This window comes from Oryctolagus cuniculus, chromosome 18, assembly GCF_051225735.1.
Source record: "Oryctolagus cuniculus isolate XC-2025 breed Fujian yellow rabbit chromosome 18, ASM5122573v1, whole genome shotgun sequence".
Classification (NCBI taxonomy): Eukaryota; Metazoa; Chordata; class Mammalia; order Lagomorpha; family Leporidae; genus Oryctolagus; species Oryctolagus cuniculus.
This window is the reverse complement of record NC_142884.1, coordinates 23,841,049-23,859,418: the sequence shown is the minus strand read 5'-3', so window position 1 is coordinate 23,859,418 and position 18,370 is coordinate 23,841,049. Positions and strand designations below refer to the sequence as shown.

Genomic DNA, 18,370 nt, shown 5'->3' with positions numbered 1-18,370 from the left:
TATCCAAATGGCCCTTGGCAGAAAGAAAGCTCCCTACCCCTGCATAAGGCCCAGCTCAGGGCCTGAAATCTTTGTACTGCTTGCAGCAGGACAAAGCGAAAACACTGGCAGGAAAGGCCACTTCAACCCCAAATCTGGGACCTGGGTGAAAACAGCAAGAATGCCAGCCCACCCTGGTGGGACGTGGGAGACACAGGCCTATCACCCACCTTTCCGACCCTGTTTCATCTGTACCAAGAACTCTTCGTATCGTCTTTGCTTTTCTGGATCTTTAGCGAAAGGTTTGAAGTTGCTGGCTCTTGTGGTGGCTGTCCTACCACCCGAGGCCACGTGCCACGAGCTATGTCCAACTTCGGGAGGGGAGGGCTGCAGTCTGCTGCTGGAGGCGTTCTGGGCCAGACTCCTGGCCTTGAGTTGCGCTGCTTTAAGGTCAGTCGCGTGCTTCATTTCTTTAATTCTCTCCCTATCTTTTTGGGACAGAAACTCTAACACTGATGTACTTGCCCCTAAATAAAAACAGTAATAAGAAGAGATGAGCATTACTGTCAGACAACTACTTTTACATTTCTCTGTACATACATCTTCAATAGCACAAATTAACATAGAGACAAGAATGTTAACGTTTTGTTTATATCCGTATTTCCCCATGAGCTAGACAATAATACAAAGACAAGGCTGCTGTTTTATAATGGAGGTTACTCCTGGCCATTTGCAGGACAGGCGAATAGTCTTAGGATGAGGAAGCTGATATCAGGCTCTGTCCTGTCAGTACAAGCCTTGGTACAGAGCACAGAGACCCAATCAGCACGTGCTCACGTCAGAAACGCTTGCTGGGGGCCAGTGTTGTGGCACAGTAGGTTAAGCCTCAGCCTGTGGTGCCAGCATCCCATATGGGTGCTGGTTCAAGTCCTGGCTGCTCCACTTCTGAATCAGCTCTCTGCCATGGCCTGGGAAAGCAGCAGAAGATGGCCCAAGTCCTTGGGCCTCTATATTTGCGTGGGAGATCTGGAAGAAGTTCCTGGCTCCTGGCTTTGGATCGATCCAGTTCTGGCCATTGCAGCCATTTGGGGATTGAACTAGTGCATAGAAGACTTCTTTGTCTCTCCCTCTCTCTGTCTGTAACTCTACCTCTCAAATAAATAAATAAATAAATGGAAGGAAGGAAAGAAGGAAGGAATGCTTGCTTGCTTGCTTGCTTGCTGAGTACCAGCTCCACATCAGGCTTGGCTCAGACAAGCTCCTTCCTTTCCCTAGAGAGGGAGATGGGCAGGAAGGCAGCAAAGAGCCACACCAGAGAAGTGCTAAGGAAAAAACAAATAGGGTGATGTGCGGGGTTGACTTAGAAGGGGCTGGTAGGGGTCGGCGCTGTGGCACAGTGGCGCAGTGGGTTAACACCCTGGCCTGAAGTGCCAGCATCCCATATGGGCACCAGTTCTAGTCCCGGCTGCTCCACTTCCGATCCAGCTCTCTGTTATGGCCTGGAAAAGCAGTACAAGATGGCCCAAGTTCTTGGGCCCCTGCACCCATGTGGGAGACCTGGAAGAAGCTCCTGGCTTTGGATTGGTGCAGCTCCGGCTGTTGTGAGTGAACCAGCGGATGGAAGGCCTCTCTCTCTCTCTCTCTGGCTCCTCTCTCTGAGTAACTCTGACTTTCAAATAAATAATATAATAAAATAATAAAATAAAATGAAAAAGAAGGGGCTGGTAGTTGGGGATTCAGGGGAAAGAGGCAGCCAACTGATATGATAGCCAGGGTAGGCCTGGAATGCCTCTTAAGGAAATGATATTTGAGAGAAGTTGTAAGTAAAACAGGAGCCAGACTCACAAAAATACCAGGCAAGGACAGAGACAGAGGAAAAAGCAAACCCAAAGGCCCTGAGGTGGCATCAGTTGGCAAGTTCAAGGGCAGAGGGAGAGACCATGAGTCTGCACCGCAGGGAATGAAGGGAAAGTGGCAGATGTGGCCTGAAAGGCAGGCAGGGGCTGGATGTTTCTGTAGGTGGCAGCGTTGTAAGAGGACACTGACACAGCCAGGCCCAGCAAGCTGCGGTCGAGCAAATGGACTGCAGAGGGAAAGGGGGAGAAACCAGGAGGCCAAAGAGGAGGCAGCTGGCAGAGCCCTGGTTAGACCAGGGTGGAAGTGGCAGAAATGCAGAGAAGTGGATGCAATCCCCATGTGCCTCGGAGGAGGAACTGAGGAACTGCTGGTAGGGCTAGAGGAGGAGGGAAAAAGGCCAGCAATCGAGATTCCTACCTGCCGGCCCGAGCAGTGCTCACTGGTGGTTCACTTAGTGAGATGGAGAAGACTGGAGGAAGAGCAACTTCGGGGAAAATCGAGGGGAACCCAGATGTCTGTTTGGCTTGATTATATGAGAAGTCTTGAAATGGCTCATGAAAAGTATGTATTATGAAAAAACTATGTATAGGTTTCAAATATTTTTGCATCCAAATAAACTTCTAATTCCGTTTTCCCATGACCTTTCTGAAGCCTCTCGTGTTTGAGACAATGATCGGACTCCCAAATGGCAAAGCTGCTGAGCATGGGCCCCAGGATCCACGGCCACGTCTCCCAGCGGTCTGTCTGCTGCCTCCTGGGGACTCGCACACTTCCACCTCCCCTCAGACACAACTGCCCCTCAGGCTTTATGGGGAAAAGCTTCACAACCTCTCCCCGACCCAGGGAGGAAAAGCTCGCCTCCCCGGGCTGAGCAGTCCCTGGCTTTAACCCTACTCTTAGATGATTATTTAAGTCTGAAAACAGCTGAGCTTAGGGCAAGGATTGTGATTTTAGTGACACAACCCAAACTGGAATGGAAAATAAGCTTCCAGGAGACGCTCTGCACACTGTTCCATCGGCTGTTCCATGGGAAAACAGTTTCTTTTTTTTTTTTTTTTTTTTTTTTTGACAGGCAGAGTGGACAGTGAGAGAGAGAGACAGAGAGAAAGGTCTTCCTTTTTGCCGTTGGTTCACCCTCCAATGGCCGCCGCTGCAGCCGGCGCACCGCGCTGATCCGAAGGCAGGAGCCAGGATCCAGGTGCTTTTCCTGGTCTCCCATGGGGTGCAGGGCCCAAGCACCTGGGCCATCCTCCACTGCACTCCCTGGCCATAGCAGAGAGCTGGCCTGGAAGAGGGGCAACCGGGACAGAATCCGGCGCCCCAACCGGGACTAGAACCCGGTGTGCCGGCGCCGCAAGGTGGAGGATTAGCCTATTGAGCCACGGCGCCGGCTGGGAAAACAGTTTCCATTTTGATTTTGAGAATTCAGATTATTTTAAAGTAATGATTTCAATCTTCTCCTTGGCACATACCTTGAACAGGCGTCTCTCCGAGCATCTCCCCACGCTTGGAGGCATTCAGTTGGTGCCTACTGTGTGTCCCTAGGTCATGTGTTGCCTTTCCAGCAGACTCAGATAACACCTGAAGTAAGTGGGAGTTCTCAGAGGTTGCGGCCACCACTGGTCTGAAATAATGCACTGGTCGGTAGTCTCTTGGCAAATCAGGTGGAGGATAAATCTTAACAAGACAAAACCCAGAAAACATGGAGTCTGCAAAAATATCATGTTTGCTTTCATCAAGAAAACCTATTACTCCCAAGCACTTCTAACCCCGCCCCTTCCAGGTTAACATTCAGAAAGGAGGTGGCACCAGAACAGGCCAGCCTGGTGTCCAGCCAGCACCCATCTGGACCCCAGAGGGTCACCAGAACCACACCATTCCAATGGTCAGATGCTCGAAACATCATCCCTGCCCTCTTCTACACAGAGACGCTAACATGCATGTTTATATGAAGAGACAGTGAGGGTGATCACAGGTAACATGGCACAGCATCCCACCTGCACAGCTGGCCTGCTATAAGGCAGAATATTTTAAAAAGTATGATTCAAAGCTTTGCAATAATTTCAAATTAGTTAAATTTAAATTCAGAATTTTTTTTGCAGGTTATATTTCATTTCCAAATTGAAGTTTCAGACCTTGTTTTTTGATCCCAGGTTTGTTTGCTTTTTTTTTTTCTTTTAAATAAACATTTATTTGAAAGACAGAGTGATACAGAGGGAGATCTTCTATCTGCTGGTTCACTCCCCAAATGGCTACAATGGCAGGGGCTGGGCCAGGCCAAAGCCAGGAGACTGGAACTTTCACATGATTGGTAGGGGCCCAAGTACTTAAGCCATCTTCCACTGCCTTCTCAGGCACATTAGTAGGAATCTGGGTCAGAAATAGAGCAGCTGGAACTTGAACTGGTGGTTTAATATGGGATGCCAGCACCGCAGGCAGCGGCTTAGCCTGCTGTGCCACAATGCCGGCCCCAATCCCAGATATTTTTAATTCAAAAGCTGACTAAACTGAAATTGAAATATATTTGTGAAATTCAGGTATTTTTAATTCTAACAGGCATTAATGATAGTAGAACAGAAAAAAGAAAGCACGGTACTGGATATTTTTAAACAACTACACTGTGTGGTCTCTTTTGCTCTTGGTCTAACAAACACATATTTATGGACACACCTATTTTTCCAGGTGTTTAAACTACTTGAAAGTTGTGAAACTCTGTAACATGTGAAGCCCTGAGCCCTGCTCACTGTGGCTCTCAGCCCCAGGTGCACACTGAACTTGCCGTGGAATTTCCACAATGCTAATGCCTTGGGGTGGGCACTGGGCACGCGGTTAAGCCTCTGTTTAGCATGCCTGCATTCCGTATTACAGTGCCTGGATTTGAGTCCCACCTCTGCTCTTCATTCCAACTACCAGCTAATGTGCAAACTACCTGCTAATGGCAGGTAGCAGGTGATGGCTCAAGTACTTGGGTCCCTGCCACCCTTGTGGGAGACCCAGATTGAGTTCTTATCTCATAGGGCTGGTGCTGTGGCCCAGCGGGTTAAACTGCTGCTTGTAATGCTGGCATCCCACATGGCACCAGTTCGAGTTCCTGGTTCCTGGCTTCATCCTAGCCCAGCCCTGGCTGTTTTAGGCATTTGAGGAGTATACCAACAGATGGGAGACCTCTCTGTCATGTCTGTTACTTCGCCTTTCAGATCAAGAAAATAAATTTAAAAAAAGAACTATTGACACCTATGTCCCGCCCCAGACAGCCTGATACAACTGGAGTTCTCCAAGTTTCCCAGTAGGTGGTGAGGCACAGCCTGGGCTGGGCAGCTAGCACTATGAAAGTCTATGAGAGGGGCTGGCTCTGTGGCATAGTGGGTAAAGTGGCAGCCTGCAGTGCTGGCACCCCATATGGAGGCCAGTTCAAGTCCTGGCTGCTTCACTTCCCATCCAGATCCTTGCTAATGCACCTGGGAAAGCAGCAGAGGATAGCCCAAGTACTTAGACCCCTGCACCCGTGTGGGAGACCCAGAAGAAGCTCCTGGCTCCTGGCTTTGGATCAGCCCAGCTCCAGCCATTGCGGTAATTTGGGGAGTAAATTAGTGGATGAAGACCTCTGTCTCTCTTTGCCTCTGCTTCTGTCACTCTGCCTTTCAAATTAATACATAAATCTTAAAAAAAAAAAAAAAAAAGAAGAAGAAGAAAAGAAAAAAAGAAAGAAAGAAAAAGAAAAGAAAAGCCCACAACAGAGGGCTCTACCATTGTCAGGAAACCTCACTTGTTATTGTCTAGCTCGACCACCCTTCTAAAACATGCAGATCCCCCAGTCAGCCAGAAAACACTCTCACGTGACCACCGCACAAAAGTCCAGCGGAGCCTGAAGGCTGTGTCCACAACTCTCCTTTATATCCACCAGTCAACTCGGTGCATTTCCTTCCCTCGGCCAAATGGCTCCGCTCAGCTCTAGACCCGCAGGCTGGGTCTCTTAGCCACCCATCCAGAAAACTCGCCCAATGCGTGAAAGGCTAGGTGAACACAGCCCTCCCCTGAGCCATCCCCACCTGAGACTCCTCAGCCAGGAGTCCCTCAGGAGCCTCCCACACCTCCGTCTCTCCAGTTAGGGCACAGGTACATTAGCAGGGGGCTGGTTAGCACCCTCCATACCACATCTGGGTGCCTGGCACTCTCACAGGATAGCAACTATTTGGGGCTGGAATTAGTATTATTTATCCTTGAATCCTAAGTCGGGAGAGTACTTCTCTGCCATTTTTTAAACTGTGCCTTGTTTTCATACATATAAAACCCACATTCTCCTTTAATGTCATTTGACATTTCTGGTCATTCTAGAGGCTCCCTCTGTGCCCAAGCCTGTTCTAAATACACCCCAGTCCTGTTAGAACACCGTAAGGCTCAGGACAAAAGGACTAAGAGCCACTGAAATTGTGAATGTGGTTTTTCAACTGTGCTGTCCCTGGTCAGTCCTGTCGTGAGGGTCACAGGCCAGGTCTTAGAGGTACCTGGCAAATGTCTATGTCTGCTGATCGAAACAAAAAATGCTGTCTGCTGTGAGGAACAATCTGAAAAAGGAAAGCCAACAAGGCAGATGGCCGGAACTCACAACTGGATCTGAGCACGCGCTTGTGAGCACGCGGCTCTGGTGGGCATTAAAGGGAGGACATCACTGGGCCTAAGAGCAGATCTTCACTTGTGGCCATAACAGAATCCCACAAACAAGACCATCTGCAATGAGTGTGGCTGTCTCCCTTATCCCCCTTCGGCTCAGCCCCTGCTACGGTCCAGATACCTCGGCCACACTGGCTTTGGGAGGAGTCAGGATTGCGGGTTATGATGGCCTTTTAAACATTTTCTCCTTTTCCTTAAAATTACATCAACTGGGGCCTGCCAGTGGCACAGGGGGCTAGGCTACCACCTGCAATGCTGGCATCCATATGAGCAGTGGTTATAGTCCCGGCTGTGGGGAGCAACTCGGACTAGACTGTTACTGGAATTAAGACTTATTCTATGCATCTGCTCTCCCACAATATGGCGCTGAGAAGGGAGTACCAGCTTCTACACAGCTGCCTCCAGTTCAACCAATAAACTGTAGGACCTGCTCCTGATTGGAGGAGAGCAGCGTACTCGGCGTGTGGGTAGCAGAGTTGGGATTGGTGAAGAGGACTATAAAGGAGGAGAGAGACAACATGCACCAGGAACAGCTAAGAGGAACACCTGTGCAGCCCCCGAGAGAACCGGCCAGCGGTGTGCCACTCCCCTGCGGAAGTGGGGAAAGTGGCCAGGGGGAACCGCCCTTCCACGGAGGTGGAAGGGTCGGTAGCCAACCCGGGAAGAACCAGCAGCAAACCCGGGGAGGGCCGAGCAGACAAAAGAACAGCGCAGGGTCCTGTGTCGTTCCTCCATGAAGAGGGGGAGCGACACCGGCTGTTCCACTTCCAATCCAGCTCCCTGCTAATGTACCTGGGAAAGCAGCAGAAGATGGCCTAAGTGCTTGGGCCCCTGCACCTATGTGGGAGACCCGGATGGAGTTCCAGGCTCCTGGCTTCAGCCTGGCCAGGATTGGTCATCAGTGGCCCAGCTGATGCAGCCATTTAGAGAGCAAACCAGCAGATGGAAGCTCGCTCTCTTTCTTCTCCATCCCTCTCTCCCACTCTCTGTAATTCCACCTTTCAAATAAACAAATAAATCTTTTTAAAAGGCACATCAGTTTCATTCTCCACCAGTTTCTAATGTGCATCTCTTCTAAAGGAAATAGCACTCCCTCAGAATGAGAAGTTCGGATTTCAGAGGTCAGCAATTAGATGTTCTGAAACAATGTGGCTACTGACTAGACCTTGCCAGTGCATACTATACATGATGTTTTCCTGGACAATCACTGGTTACTAGGCTGTTGCTTTTAAGAAAACAGAATCTATGTATCTTTTCAGTGGTTAATATGACAACACAGATTACACAGCAGCAAACTTTTAAGCAGCAAATCAGGGGAAAAAAAAGTTTTTCTTACTTTCTTAGAAGATAAAGGTTTAGAAGCCAAGGAAAATCCATCCAGAATTTTGCCAACGTATCGAAGATCTTTCTCTGATTCTACAAGAATGATGTCACTAGTTAATTTCCGAAATAGAAACAACTAGAATAAGACAAAAGACATGAGCTTTTTCTCTCCAAGAACATAAACAGTGCGTGTCAAATGTGATATCACTCACAGGTGGCAGAAAAGGCATGTCAGGTGTTCACACCCCTGTTGACTCAGTGACTGGTGTGGGCCTAGCCCACACCACCCTGAGCCGATTAGGCTGCCAGATCACAAGGCTACAACCCTCCCAGGCAGCACTTCAATGTAATTTTTAGACAAGGACCATAGATCCTAGGCCAAGTGGCAACAGAGATACCCCCTAAGAAGTGAAAGATCAAGAAAAACAAATGTGGGTAAAAATTAAAATCTTAACTGTGGGAGAGTCACTTCTAAAACTAAATGAAGCAGCATGGGATATTATCTCCCAGTTTCCTTAGGAACAATCCAGATAAGGCACAAAAGGCAATACAACCAGGTCAGCCTGTAATCTAATCTTAGTACAGATTGAAAGGCATTTTTGTCTTTGTCTCAAATGAAATTTTTAACAGCAGATAAAGATCACAAACTTAGGACATGGAATGACCAACGCCCTCTGACTTGGAGCTGGGCACTGTCCATTGGTCATGGAGACAACCCCAGCCACAAAGGTTGCTTCTCAAGGATTTCCTGCACCTAGTGGTCACACCAAAAGCGCAGACACACGAACTGCAATTTCTGTACCCAAAAGCCTCGTCTACCTGACACCCATGAACACTTACACAGTAAGGTGCTCAGCCTGAAGCAGGTGCAGCCTGCAGTGCAGGTGAGCTAAGGGTTTGACCGCTGATAACACAGCACCATTGTGTAACCACCCTCCCCACAGAGTCCTTCTTTGTACTTCAGCTCTTGTTTCTACCAGTCTCTAGAGTGCCTAAAATTCTGTAGGTAACCTGGATAAAATTTCACACTCTAAGAATTTTGAATTCATTTATAATCCAGAATTTTACTATTCTGAAGAATTCTGATGAAATAAACAACAAATGTACATAAAGATAGAAACATAAGAATACTCATTATAGTTGTATTGATTGTGGAAAAACAATGCACAATTTAAAAACCAATCATGGTGACCGAGTAAAATAAAGATAGATCCACTCAAAGAAACCCATAATCAAAACTGTAGATGTGGGGTACACATTTGGCCTGGCAGTTAAGACAACAGTTAAGATGCCCACATCCTAGGGATGTGGGTAAAGCTGCTGCCCGTGATACCAGCATCCCACACTGGCATCAGTTTGGGTCTCAGCTGCTCCACTTCCAATTCATCTCTCTGTTAATTCCTGGGAAAAGCAGCAGAAGATGGCTTGGGCCCCTGCCAATCACGTGGGAGACCCAGATGAAGCTCCTGCTCCTGAACCCTGGCTGTTGTGGCCACCTGCAGAGTGAACCACTAGATGGAAGGTCTCTCTGTGTGTCTCTGCCTCTTCCTCTCTGTAACTCTGACTTTCAAATAAATAAATAGATCTTTAAAAAAAATGCCATATCTCATATTGGAGTGCTTGCCTTTGCCACCCAGCTCCAGCTGCTGATCTCAGCTTCCTGCAAATGCACACCCTGGGAAGTAGTGGTGACGGCTCAAGTAGCTGTATTTCTGCCACCCGTGTAGGAAACCTGGATTGAGTTCCTAGCTCCAGATCCACCCAGTCCTACAATGAAGGCCGCTGGGGAGTGAACCAGTGTCTGAGAGCATTCTCTTTCTCTTGCTCGCTGGCTCTCAAATAAATAAATAGCTTTGCTAAAAAGAAAGGTTTTATGTACATAAATTGTGAAAAATAACCTTTTTTTAAAAAAAAACTATAGATAGTGTGGTCTTGAGAATGAGAAAGAGGCCGCTTCAAGAGGGGTCACAGCAGAGACAAATGATGGGAGGCTGGGGAGCTCACTGGGCAGGAGAGTAATCCAGCCAGGGCAAAGGTACTGTAAAAGGGAAAGTGAAAGCTTTGGTTCAAAAGGCAGATTCAAATATATATATTACAATATGTCAGGCCGGCGCCGCGGCTCACTAGGCTAATCCTCCGCCTAGCGGCGCCGGCACACCGGGTTCTAGTCCCGGTCGGGGCGCCGGATTCTGTCCCGGTTGCCCCACTTCCAGGCCAGCCCTCTGCTGTGGCCAGGGAGTGCAGTGGAGGATGGCCCAAGTGCTTGGGCCCTGCACCCCATGGGAGACCAGGAAAAGCACCTGGCTCCTGGCTCCTGCCATCGGATCAGCGCGGTGCGCCGGCCGCAGCGCGCCGGCCGCGGCGGCCATTGGAGGGTGAACCAACGGCAAAAAGGAAGACCTTTCCCTCTGTCTCTCTCTCTCTATCCACTCTGCCTGTCAAAAAAAAAAAAAAAACAAAACAAAACAAAACAATATGTCACTCATCATTACTAGCATTGACTTATTAATATCAATGTATTAATATTAATTAATATATGGTGTTATCTATAATATACTGGTTAATATATTTATTATTATTTATTACTATTATTGTAATAGTTAATACCACTAATAATACATGTTAATATAAGAGTACTTCAAAAATTTTGTAGAAAAATGAAATTAAAAATTTTTAAGGGTTGGGAGTTATGACACAATGGGCTAAATCACCACTTGGGACATCCACATCCCATATTGGAGCACTGGTTCTAATCCTGGCTACTCCGTTTCCAATCCAGTTCCCTGCTAATGCACCTGGGGCTCCTGCCACCCACATGCACCCATATCCTGGATAAAGTTCCTTGTTTCTGGCTCCAGCTTGGACCAGTCCTGGTTGTTGTGGCTATTTAGGGAGTGAGCTAGAGGATGAAAGATCTTTCTCTCTCTGTCACTCTGCCATTCACATAAATAACACATATTTTAAAAAATTTTAAATAAGACTTAAAAAATTTCACACATAGTTTTCTCATAATAAACATTTTTCACAAACTTTTCAAAGATACATTGTATATACAGATTTCAAAATTTTTTGCACCAAAATAAATTCTTCTAAAGATTTATTTATTTATTTGGAAGGCACAGCAAGAAAGAGAGAACCTGACATCCACTGGTCCACTCTCCAAATGGCTGCAAAAGCCAGGTCTAGGGCAGGTCAAGCCCAGGAGCGAGGAACTCCAATCCTGAGCTCCCATGTGGGTGGCAGGAGCCCAGTGAAGTGGAGCACTCTGATATGGGATGCCAGAATCATAAGCTGTGGCTTAACTGCACCACAATGCCAGCACTAGCACCGAAATAAATTTATCTTCTAATTCCATTGTTCATGAACTCTTTTTTTCAAAGAATATTTATTTCAAAGTCAGAGTTACAGCAAAAGAGAGAAAGAGAGATCCTTCATCTATTGCTTCATTCTTCAAGTGGCTGCCAATGGCCAGGACTAAGCCAGGCCGAAGCCAGAAGCCAGGAGCTTCATCCGGGTCTCCTACTCAGGTGGCAGGGGCCCAAGCACTTGGGCCATCTTCTGCTGCTTTCCCAGGCCTTTAGCAGGAAGCTGAGATGGAAGTGGAGCATCCAGAACTTGACTGGAACACCACAGGCAGCAGCTTTACCCACTATGCCACAATGCCAGCCCTGGTTCATGAATTTTTGAAAGTCTTCTCATTCTCCCACCAGTTTCCAATGTACCTTTAATTAATAACTAGCATGTAGCAACTATTACATTATTATATATTATTCCTAGTATGCTACATATATAAAATGAAAAATATAATGTAAATATAAATAATTTAAAACGTAATTATATATTCATTGAAGTGTAATATAACAACTAATATATTATGTTAGTATTATATATCTTCTAAGTTATAAAGATAATACATAGTCTTGGTAGAAAAACCAGAAATGACGAAAGAAGAAAGCAAAAATAACTTAACTGCCACCCAGAGGAAATGCCTACTGATACGGAGTACACACCCTTCCAGTATAAAACCCTGGGTTCTTTTTGTGGCGATGACAACAGAGACCAGTCACACCTACATAGTGCTTGCTATGTGCCATGCTCGTCCTAAAGCCTTTATGTCCAGTAAACTCTCCGTGAGCTAGGCATGCCACTAACTCCTGTTTTTCAGACGTGGATGCCAAGGCACAGACAGGTTAAGTAGCTTGCCCAAATCACAGCTGACAAACAGGGAGATCCAGGACTGGAACCAAGCAGACTATCCCATATGTGTTCATAACCACTAAACAAATACCTCTACAAACTGTTTGCACTTGCTCTTTTTCCTCTAGAAATGAAAAGTAGACATTACTTATGAAGGTGATGCTCAAATTCATATACTCTTCTATGATATTTTAACATATTTCAATACGTATACCTTAGACGTATTTGACAAGTGTTAGGTCAAAATTTACCCAACTACAGCTGAAATGCCAGAATCGATTGTTTTCTCTGTCTCATCCTCATACTTATATACGTTGGTGTTACCATCACAACCAAAGAACAGTAGGTGCTGTTTATTCAGTCTCTGGGGCAGGTACTGTGCCAAACACTGGATTATGTCACTTAATCCTCATGACAACATCCAGAGTGGACTTTATCTTTACTTTACAAATAAGGCTTCTGATGCCCAGAGAGCTCAGGAGCCTCACCTAACCAAGGTCACAGAGCTGGGCAGTTGACAGCTGGGATCCAAACACAGAGCTGACTGATGCCAAATGTCTTGTGATTAATACTGACTCCACACTGTCTTCCCCTGCACCTTTTCTGGACAGAAAAACTGAAATACTACTTAGAGCCAAAGGAAGTGAGTCAACATGGACTTCGACTTGGAATTGTGTTGCAAGATGCCCACCTCTTATCTGAAGCAGAGCCCCCTATAAGCCAGGGACTCAGATGAGGAGATATACTAGGCCAAAGTCCCTCTTGCCACAGGCTGCTGCAAGTTTCCATCCAGTCCCAGGCCTGGTCTTCCCACTTGTCCCTGAGTTGGCCTCCTTTGGCTGCCTGCCCAGTTTCTGGAGCTCTGAGTGTATCCCTTTGACCCACTTCCAGCTCACCTTGCAACGTGGGCACCTGTCTACAGATTAGCCCTGCCCTGATTCCAGACTTCTCCCTCCTCCCTGCCTCAGCCCCACCTTGACTGTTGGCTTTGGGCTTGACCTGCTCTGAAGTCCACTTCTGTCTTACTTCTCACACTTGAGCTTCCCTTCTCCCCACATTGTTTCTGACCCTGGATCTTTCACCAGCTTCCCCCTTCTCCACAGAGGCTGATACTGCAGGGTCAGTCCTGCAGTTCCTTCTCCCTGATACACTGACATTTGTTCCTACCATTTGAGTATGGGTCTATGGAATTACCTTTCTGACTTTTATATTGCTTGGGCGCTGTCCAGCCGTAGAGTCCGTCTCCAGGCTCCTCATCCTTCAGCACAGTGTCATACTTGGATAGAGTTTCCATGGCATAGATGTCATCATCTTCCTCTTCCAGGGCACCCACACCGAAAGCCTTCAAAAACAAGGTGTTAAGCTGAGCAACTGCAGGTTCTAGTGTAGGTGTGCCCTGAAGGATACAGGTCCTTGAAGGATGTGATGGAGCAGGCCACATTAGCACTTCAAGATCACCAAGAGTAACAACTGGGAGGCCCAGATTAACACAGAAAACAGTCAGCAGAAGTGAAAGCCACTCCTCCACGACCTTGGATTCAGGTCCTAGCACAGGAAGAGCGGTGAAAACTATACCCAAGCAGCGGGGCAGGGGCAGAAATGTTCATCTATGGATCACTGAGGCCCGGGCTGGTTCTGAGGACACTGCTACTCTAACAGCTGCTGTGAGAACTCCTTATCTTGGTGGGAAACAGCCTCCAAGTTCACTTTTGTTAAACGGTTTGGGGAAAAACACGTATAGACAGACAAGGTAACAGGGAAATGACAAAGTCACCATCATCTACATGCATTTAAGAAAGAACGTCTGGATCAGACTTGAGAGCACAAGCTCTCCATCCTCCCAGAAGCAGGATGCGAGTTCCCTGAGTAAAAGTGAACTCTGTGTTCAGGACTTAGGGCTTGCAGTAGTCCAAGAGGTAGGAAAACGTGGACCTAAGCTCAGAGGGGCAGACTGCAGATTGTCTGTTATTAAAACAAAGAAGTAAGAGTGGTCTTCTGTGTGGTCCCAAAGGGTAGGAAGGCAGTCCTCACCCTGGCAGGGCAAACTCCACCAAAAACATTAGGCACCAGCTCTCAGGAGCCCATCATTAAAATCAGGAAGGTATGCTTTACATGTCTCCAAAAAGTACCATAGGGAAATATAACCACTTCAAAGTCCTCAACTAGGGGTGTGTGTTTGGTACAACAGTTAAGACACTGCTTGGGCTACCCACATCCCATATCAGAGTGCCTGGGTTCAGGTCCCCGCTCTGCTTTGGATTCCAGCTACCTGCTAAGACACACCTGGGGAGGCAGTCCCCCTTCCCCTGGTTGGAAACTTGAATTGAGTTCCTGGCTCCTGGTTTTGGCCTAGCCCAGCTCCAGCAGACATTTGTAAAAGGAACCAGCTGATGGAAGATCCCTGTCTGTCTCCTGCCTTGCACTCTTGCTCATTCTCTCTCTCTCTCCTTTTCAAATAAAATTAAAACAAAAAAATTCACGTCCTCATTTGTTCCACGATTAATGAGTGTCTGCCATGGGGCACCCCTAACATGGAAAGGGCACTCATCTGTCCGCGGTTCCGCCTGTATGAGACAGATCGCTTTTACCTGGCCTGAAATGCCCAGCTTTCTTCCTTTACTCAGTCCAACATCTCCAAGAAGATCACTGGTCCCCTCAGATCCCCCACTGAAGAGATTAATATGTTCTCCTGAAGTTCCGAACAGTGCCTGGTGGGGATCCAGGCCCTTGTAAGCGAGTCCGTGTACATTATCTTTAGGTGTGAAATCCACAGGTGTGACGTCTTTGGGGGCAAAGGTCACATTATCAGGCAAGTAGTCATCTTCTTCATCCTATGTTTAAAGTAGAATAAAGGTGAGTCAGTGTGTGGCATAAAGTAAACCCATAATATACTACTTTAAAATGCAGTGATTAATTCCAAACAGAACATTCCCAACTGCCATTTGTGCTGGTACAAATGACTAAATCAGAAGCAGCCATTTGGCCTCGTGGTTAAAACATCGGTTAAGATGTCCTCATCCCACACTGGAATACCTGGGTCCAATACCTGGCTCCAACTCCTGACTCTAGCTTCCTGTTAATGCAGATCCCAGAGGTAGCAGTGATAGCTCAAGTGATTAGATTCCTGCATAGGAGACTTTGACTGAATTAGCAGCTCCTGCCTTCAGCCCTGGCCCAGCCCCAGCCCCAGCTGCTGTGGGTGTTTGGGGAGTTGAACCAACACATGAAGGCTTTATATCTCTCTCTCTCTCTCTCTCTCTCTCTCTCTCTCTCTTTCTCTCTGCCTCTCAAATAAAAATAAAATAAAAAATGACCAAATCACACCTCTGAACCAATGATACCAATACAGACACCTGGAAGAGAAGCATCTGAGCAGACCAGGGAGTCTACGGTGCTGACATGTTGCTGAAGGCATTATCTGACCTACTAAGCGCAGTTTTAGGCTACGGGTATTAATGTTAATGGGATCCGACTGGTTTCTAAAATTGTTTCCAACCCTAAAAAGTTGCAATCATAAAGTAACAGGTGCTACAGTACCAAATTGAAGGCCAGCCCTCCCTTCCCATACCATACCTCAGACCCTTCTGAGCCTCCAGGGGGTAAGGCACAGCCATAGATTTTGACACGGGGATCTGTAACAGAGATTTCGAAGGTGTTACTCACTAACACTCTGCAGAGGTACCTGGCTGTACCTGTAAAAGGTGCTACAGCTGCAGGGGTAGAGGCAGATCACCAGAAATAGATTTCCACCAGCTTTCTACCTTACTCCTGCTCAGTGAGGAACCACTGCTGCCTCGGCACCATGGAAAACCCAAAACAAACTACTGCTGTCCTCACAAAATCTACTCACAATCTGGATGTCCCAGGAGAATAAGGGTAAAAAAGTAAGTAGAAAATAATATTGCTGGGGCTGGCATTGTGATACACTGGGTCCAGCTGCTGCTTGGGATGCTTGTGCCCCACATCAGAGTGCTGGGTCAAGTCCTGGCATCTCTGCCTCTAAGGTACCTGGGAAGCAGCAGATGATGGCTTAAGTACCCGGGTCCCTGGCTTTGGTCTGGCCCTTCCCCGGCTGCTGTGGGCATTGAGGGGTGAACTAGTGGATGGAAGATATCTCTATCTCTGTCACTCTGCCTTCCAAGTAAATAAATAAAAAAAAAAAAAAAAAAAAGGAAGATGTATGTTCGAGTGTTCGAGGGGCAACATGCAGCATAGTGGTTAGAAGGATGCTTGAGCTCCAGTTCGAATTCTAGCTTCTTGCTGGTACACCCCGTGGCTCAAGTACTTAGATCCCCGCCACCCACATGAAAGGACACGCTGAGTTCTTAGACCCCTGACGTCAGCCTGGCCCAGCCCTGGCTGTTGCTGGCATTTGAGGAGGGAATCAGTGGATAGAAGATCTCTCTCTCTCTGTCTCTCTCTGCCTTTCAAACAAAAAAATAATTAGAGGCGGGCATCCTGGCACAGCAGGTAAGCCACCATTTGGTACTCCTGCCTCCCTATCAGAGTGCCAGTTAAAGTTTTAGCTATTCTATGCTAATGTACCTATGAGGCAGTAGATGATGATAACAACTGCTTGGGTCTTGGCTTCAGCCTTGCCCAGCCCCAGTCATCGCAGCCATTTGGGGAGTGAACCAGAGGATAGAAGATCACTTTCTCAGTTTCTCCTTCTATTACTCTTTCTTTCAAATAAATAGAAAACAAATCCTTAAAAAATAAAAAACAGATTTTTTAAAATAAATAGATTTAAAAATTTTTAAAGTATGCTCTAGAACTAATGAGAAATACGGTGGACATTTTGTGTAGCAATTAAGATAACACTTGGGAAGCCTGCATTCTTTATCAGAATGCCTGGCTTCAAGTCCCAGCTTCCTGCTAACATGTTTCCTGGAAGGCAGAAGGTGATGGATGAAGCATTCAGGTCTCTGCCACCCACACCGGGAGACTAAGACAGAGTTCCAGCTCCTGGCTTCAGCCTGACTCAGCCTTGGCTGTTGTGAACATTTGGGGAATGAACCAAAGGATGGGAAATATATGTCTATTGGTCTCTCTGCCTTTAAAATAAAATCAATTCGTTAAAGTTTTTTTTTTTTTTAAATAAAGAATTCATGCAACTCAATACACATACCTGGTTTCTGTCGGCGTGGCCTTCTCTTTACTCGAGGGCCAACTCCTTGCCCTTCCTTCCAACCCATTTTTCTTAGCAATTCAAAACCAATAGATAATCTAGGATATCAAGGCAAAGAAAATGAACTTTTTTGGATGACATCAGCAGTGGTACGAGATAAGCAGTGTCTGAGTTCCTGCCCAGCTCCCGCCTGGGCACTCTCCCTTGCCCACATGAGAACTGCCTGCTGTCTCCACCACAGCCGCGCAGCCTGAGGGGCTGGGGAGAGCAATCAGACACTCTTTCCTGGGCCTGCAGTGGGCATGTGGAAACTCTAAGTTGTCTGTGCTGAGCAGGAGGCCTGGGAAACATGAAGGCCTGAAGCTGCCATATCAGGCCTCATGCCCAGGAGTGGAACAAGGAGGAACACGGGAAGAGACGGTAGAACGAGGCAGGCAGGAGAGAACCTGCGAGGGAGGTTGGGGAGAGAAGCCACCCCAGTTCCCAGGAGCTCTCCAGCCTGCTTGAGCACTAATGGCACAGCTAGCGGCTGGGACTCCTGGGCATACCACACAGAGATAAAACAACATCCTTTTGAACCTTTCACTTAGACATTGAGTCTAAGGAGGCATCTGTTACTTGCAACCAAATTATCCACAAGTAAGACAATCCTACAGATGCAAAGCACAATGCCCAGAGCAGAACAGAATCAAATTCTTCTCACTTAGCTGGTGATATGAGGTCATCGAGCAGAGTGGCTCCAGGAATAGGGGCAGTAGCAGCCGCCAACTGCCTGGCCTTCTCTCGGATCCTATCTTTGGTTTTGGAAGCAAAATCGTCTGTGGTGACAATTGCTTTAGGTGCTATTCCAAATTCACTGAGATCCTTCAGGAAAAGAAAAAAAAATCACACAGAACAACCTTATTTAGAAACTAATTAAAAGTGACACACTACCCAGCTTTATTTCTTTTTTATAAAACAAAAAGTTAACACTACAAAGTTTAGCCCAGGAGCAGCGGAGCGGCAGACTTTACACACAAGCGTGAGTAGCTCATCCTCAATGGGCAAAGGCCATCATCAAGCTCTTTCCTTGAAGAGCCGTGAGGTTGTCCAGGCACCTGCTTTCCTTTGTGCCCCGTCATGAATGGTGCCCCAATATCAGGGGAGCAGGGCTAGGGAGCGGGGGTTAGTGTCTTGTGCAAGCCAGTCATTTGAGTCCCATTTCCTTTGCCAGGG

General features: G+C 47.1%; 1 protein-coding gene across 3 annotated transcripts in view; it reads right to left on the bottom strand.

Moving 5' to 3' along the window:
- Positions 1-18,370, bottom strand: part of GPATCH1 (G-patch domain containing 1) — a 52,481-nt gene that overhangs the window by 24,246 nt on the left and 9,865 nt on the right. For 2 of the 3 annotated variants that reach the window (XR_016224709.1, XM_051846714.3), the window contains exons 4-11: positions 17,859-18,019; positions 17,156-17,253; positions 15,601-15,659; positions 14,616-14,858; positions 13,222-13,369; positions 7,844-7,923; positions 3,309-3,513; positions 210-506 (exon numbers count right to left, since the gene is read on the bottom strand). Coding sequence is in view for 2 of the 3 variants with exons in the window: in XM_051846714.3 (XP_051702674.2) it covers positions 210-506; positions 3,309-3,513; positions 7,844-7,923; positions 13,222-13,369; positions 14,616-14,858; positions 15,601-15,659; positions 17,156-17,253; positions 17,859-18,019 (1,291 nt within the window). In the remaining variant the exon portion in view is untranslated. Of the gene's footprint in view, positions 1-209; positions 507-2,253; positions 2,878-3,308; positions 3,514-7,843; positions 7,924-13,221; positions 13,370-14,615; positions 14,859-15,600; positions 15,660-17,155; positions 17,254-17,858; positions 18,020-18,370 lie in introns of those variants that run through there. The other variant, XM_089319124.1, reaches the window with a different exon arrangement.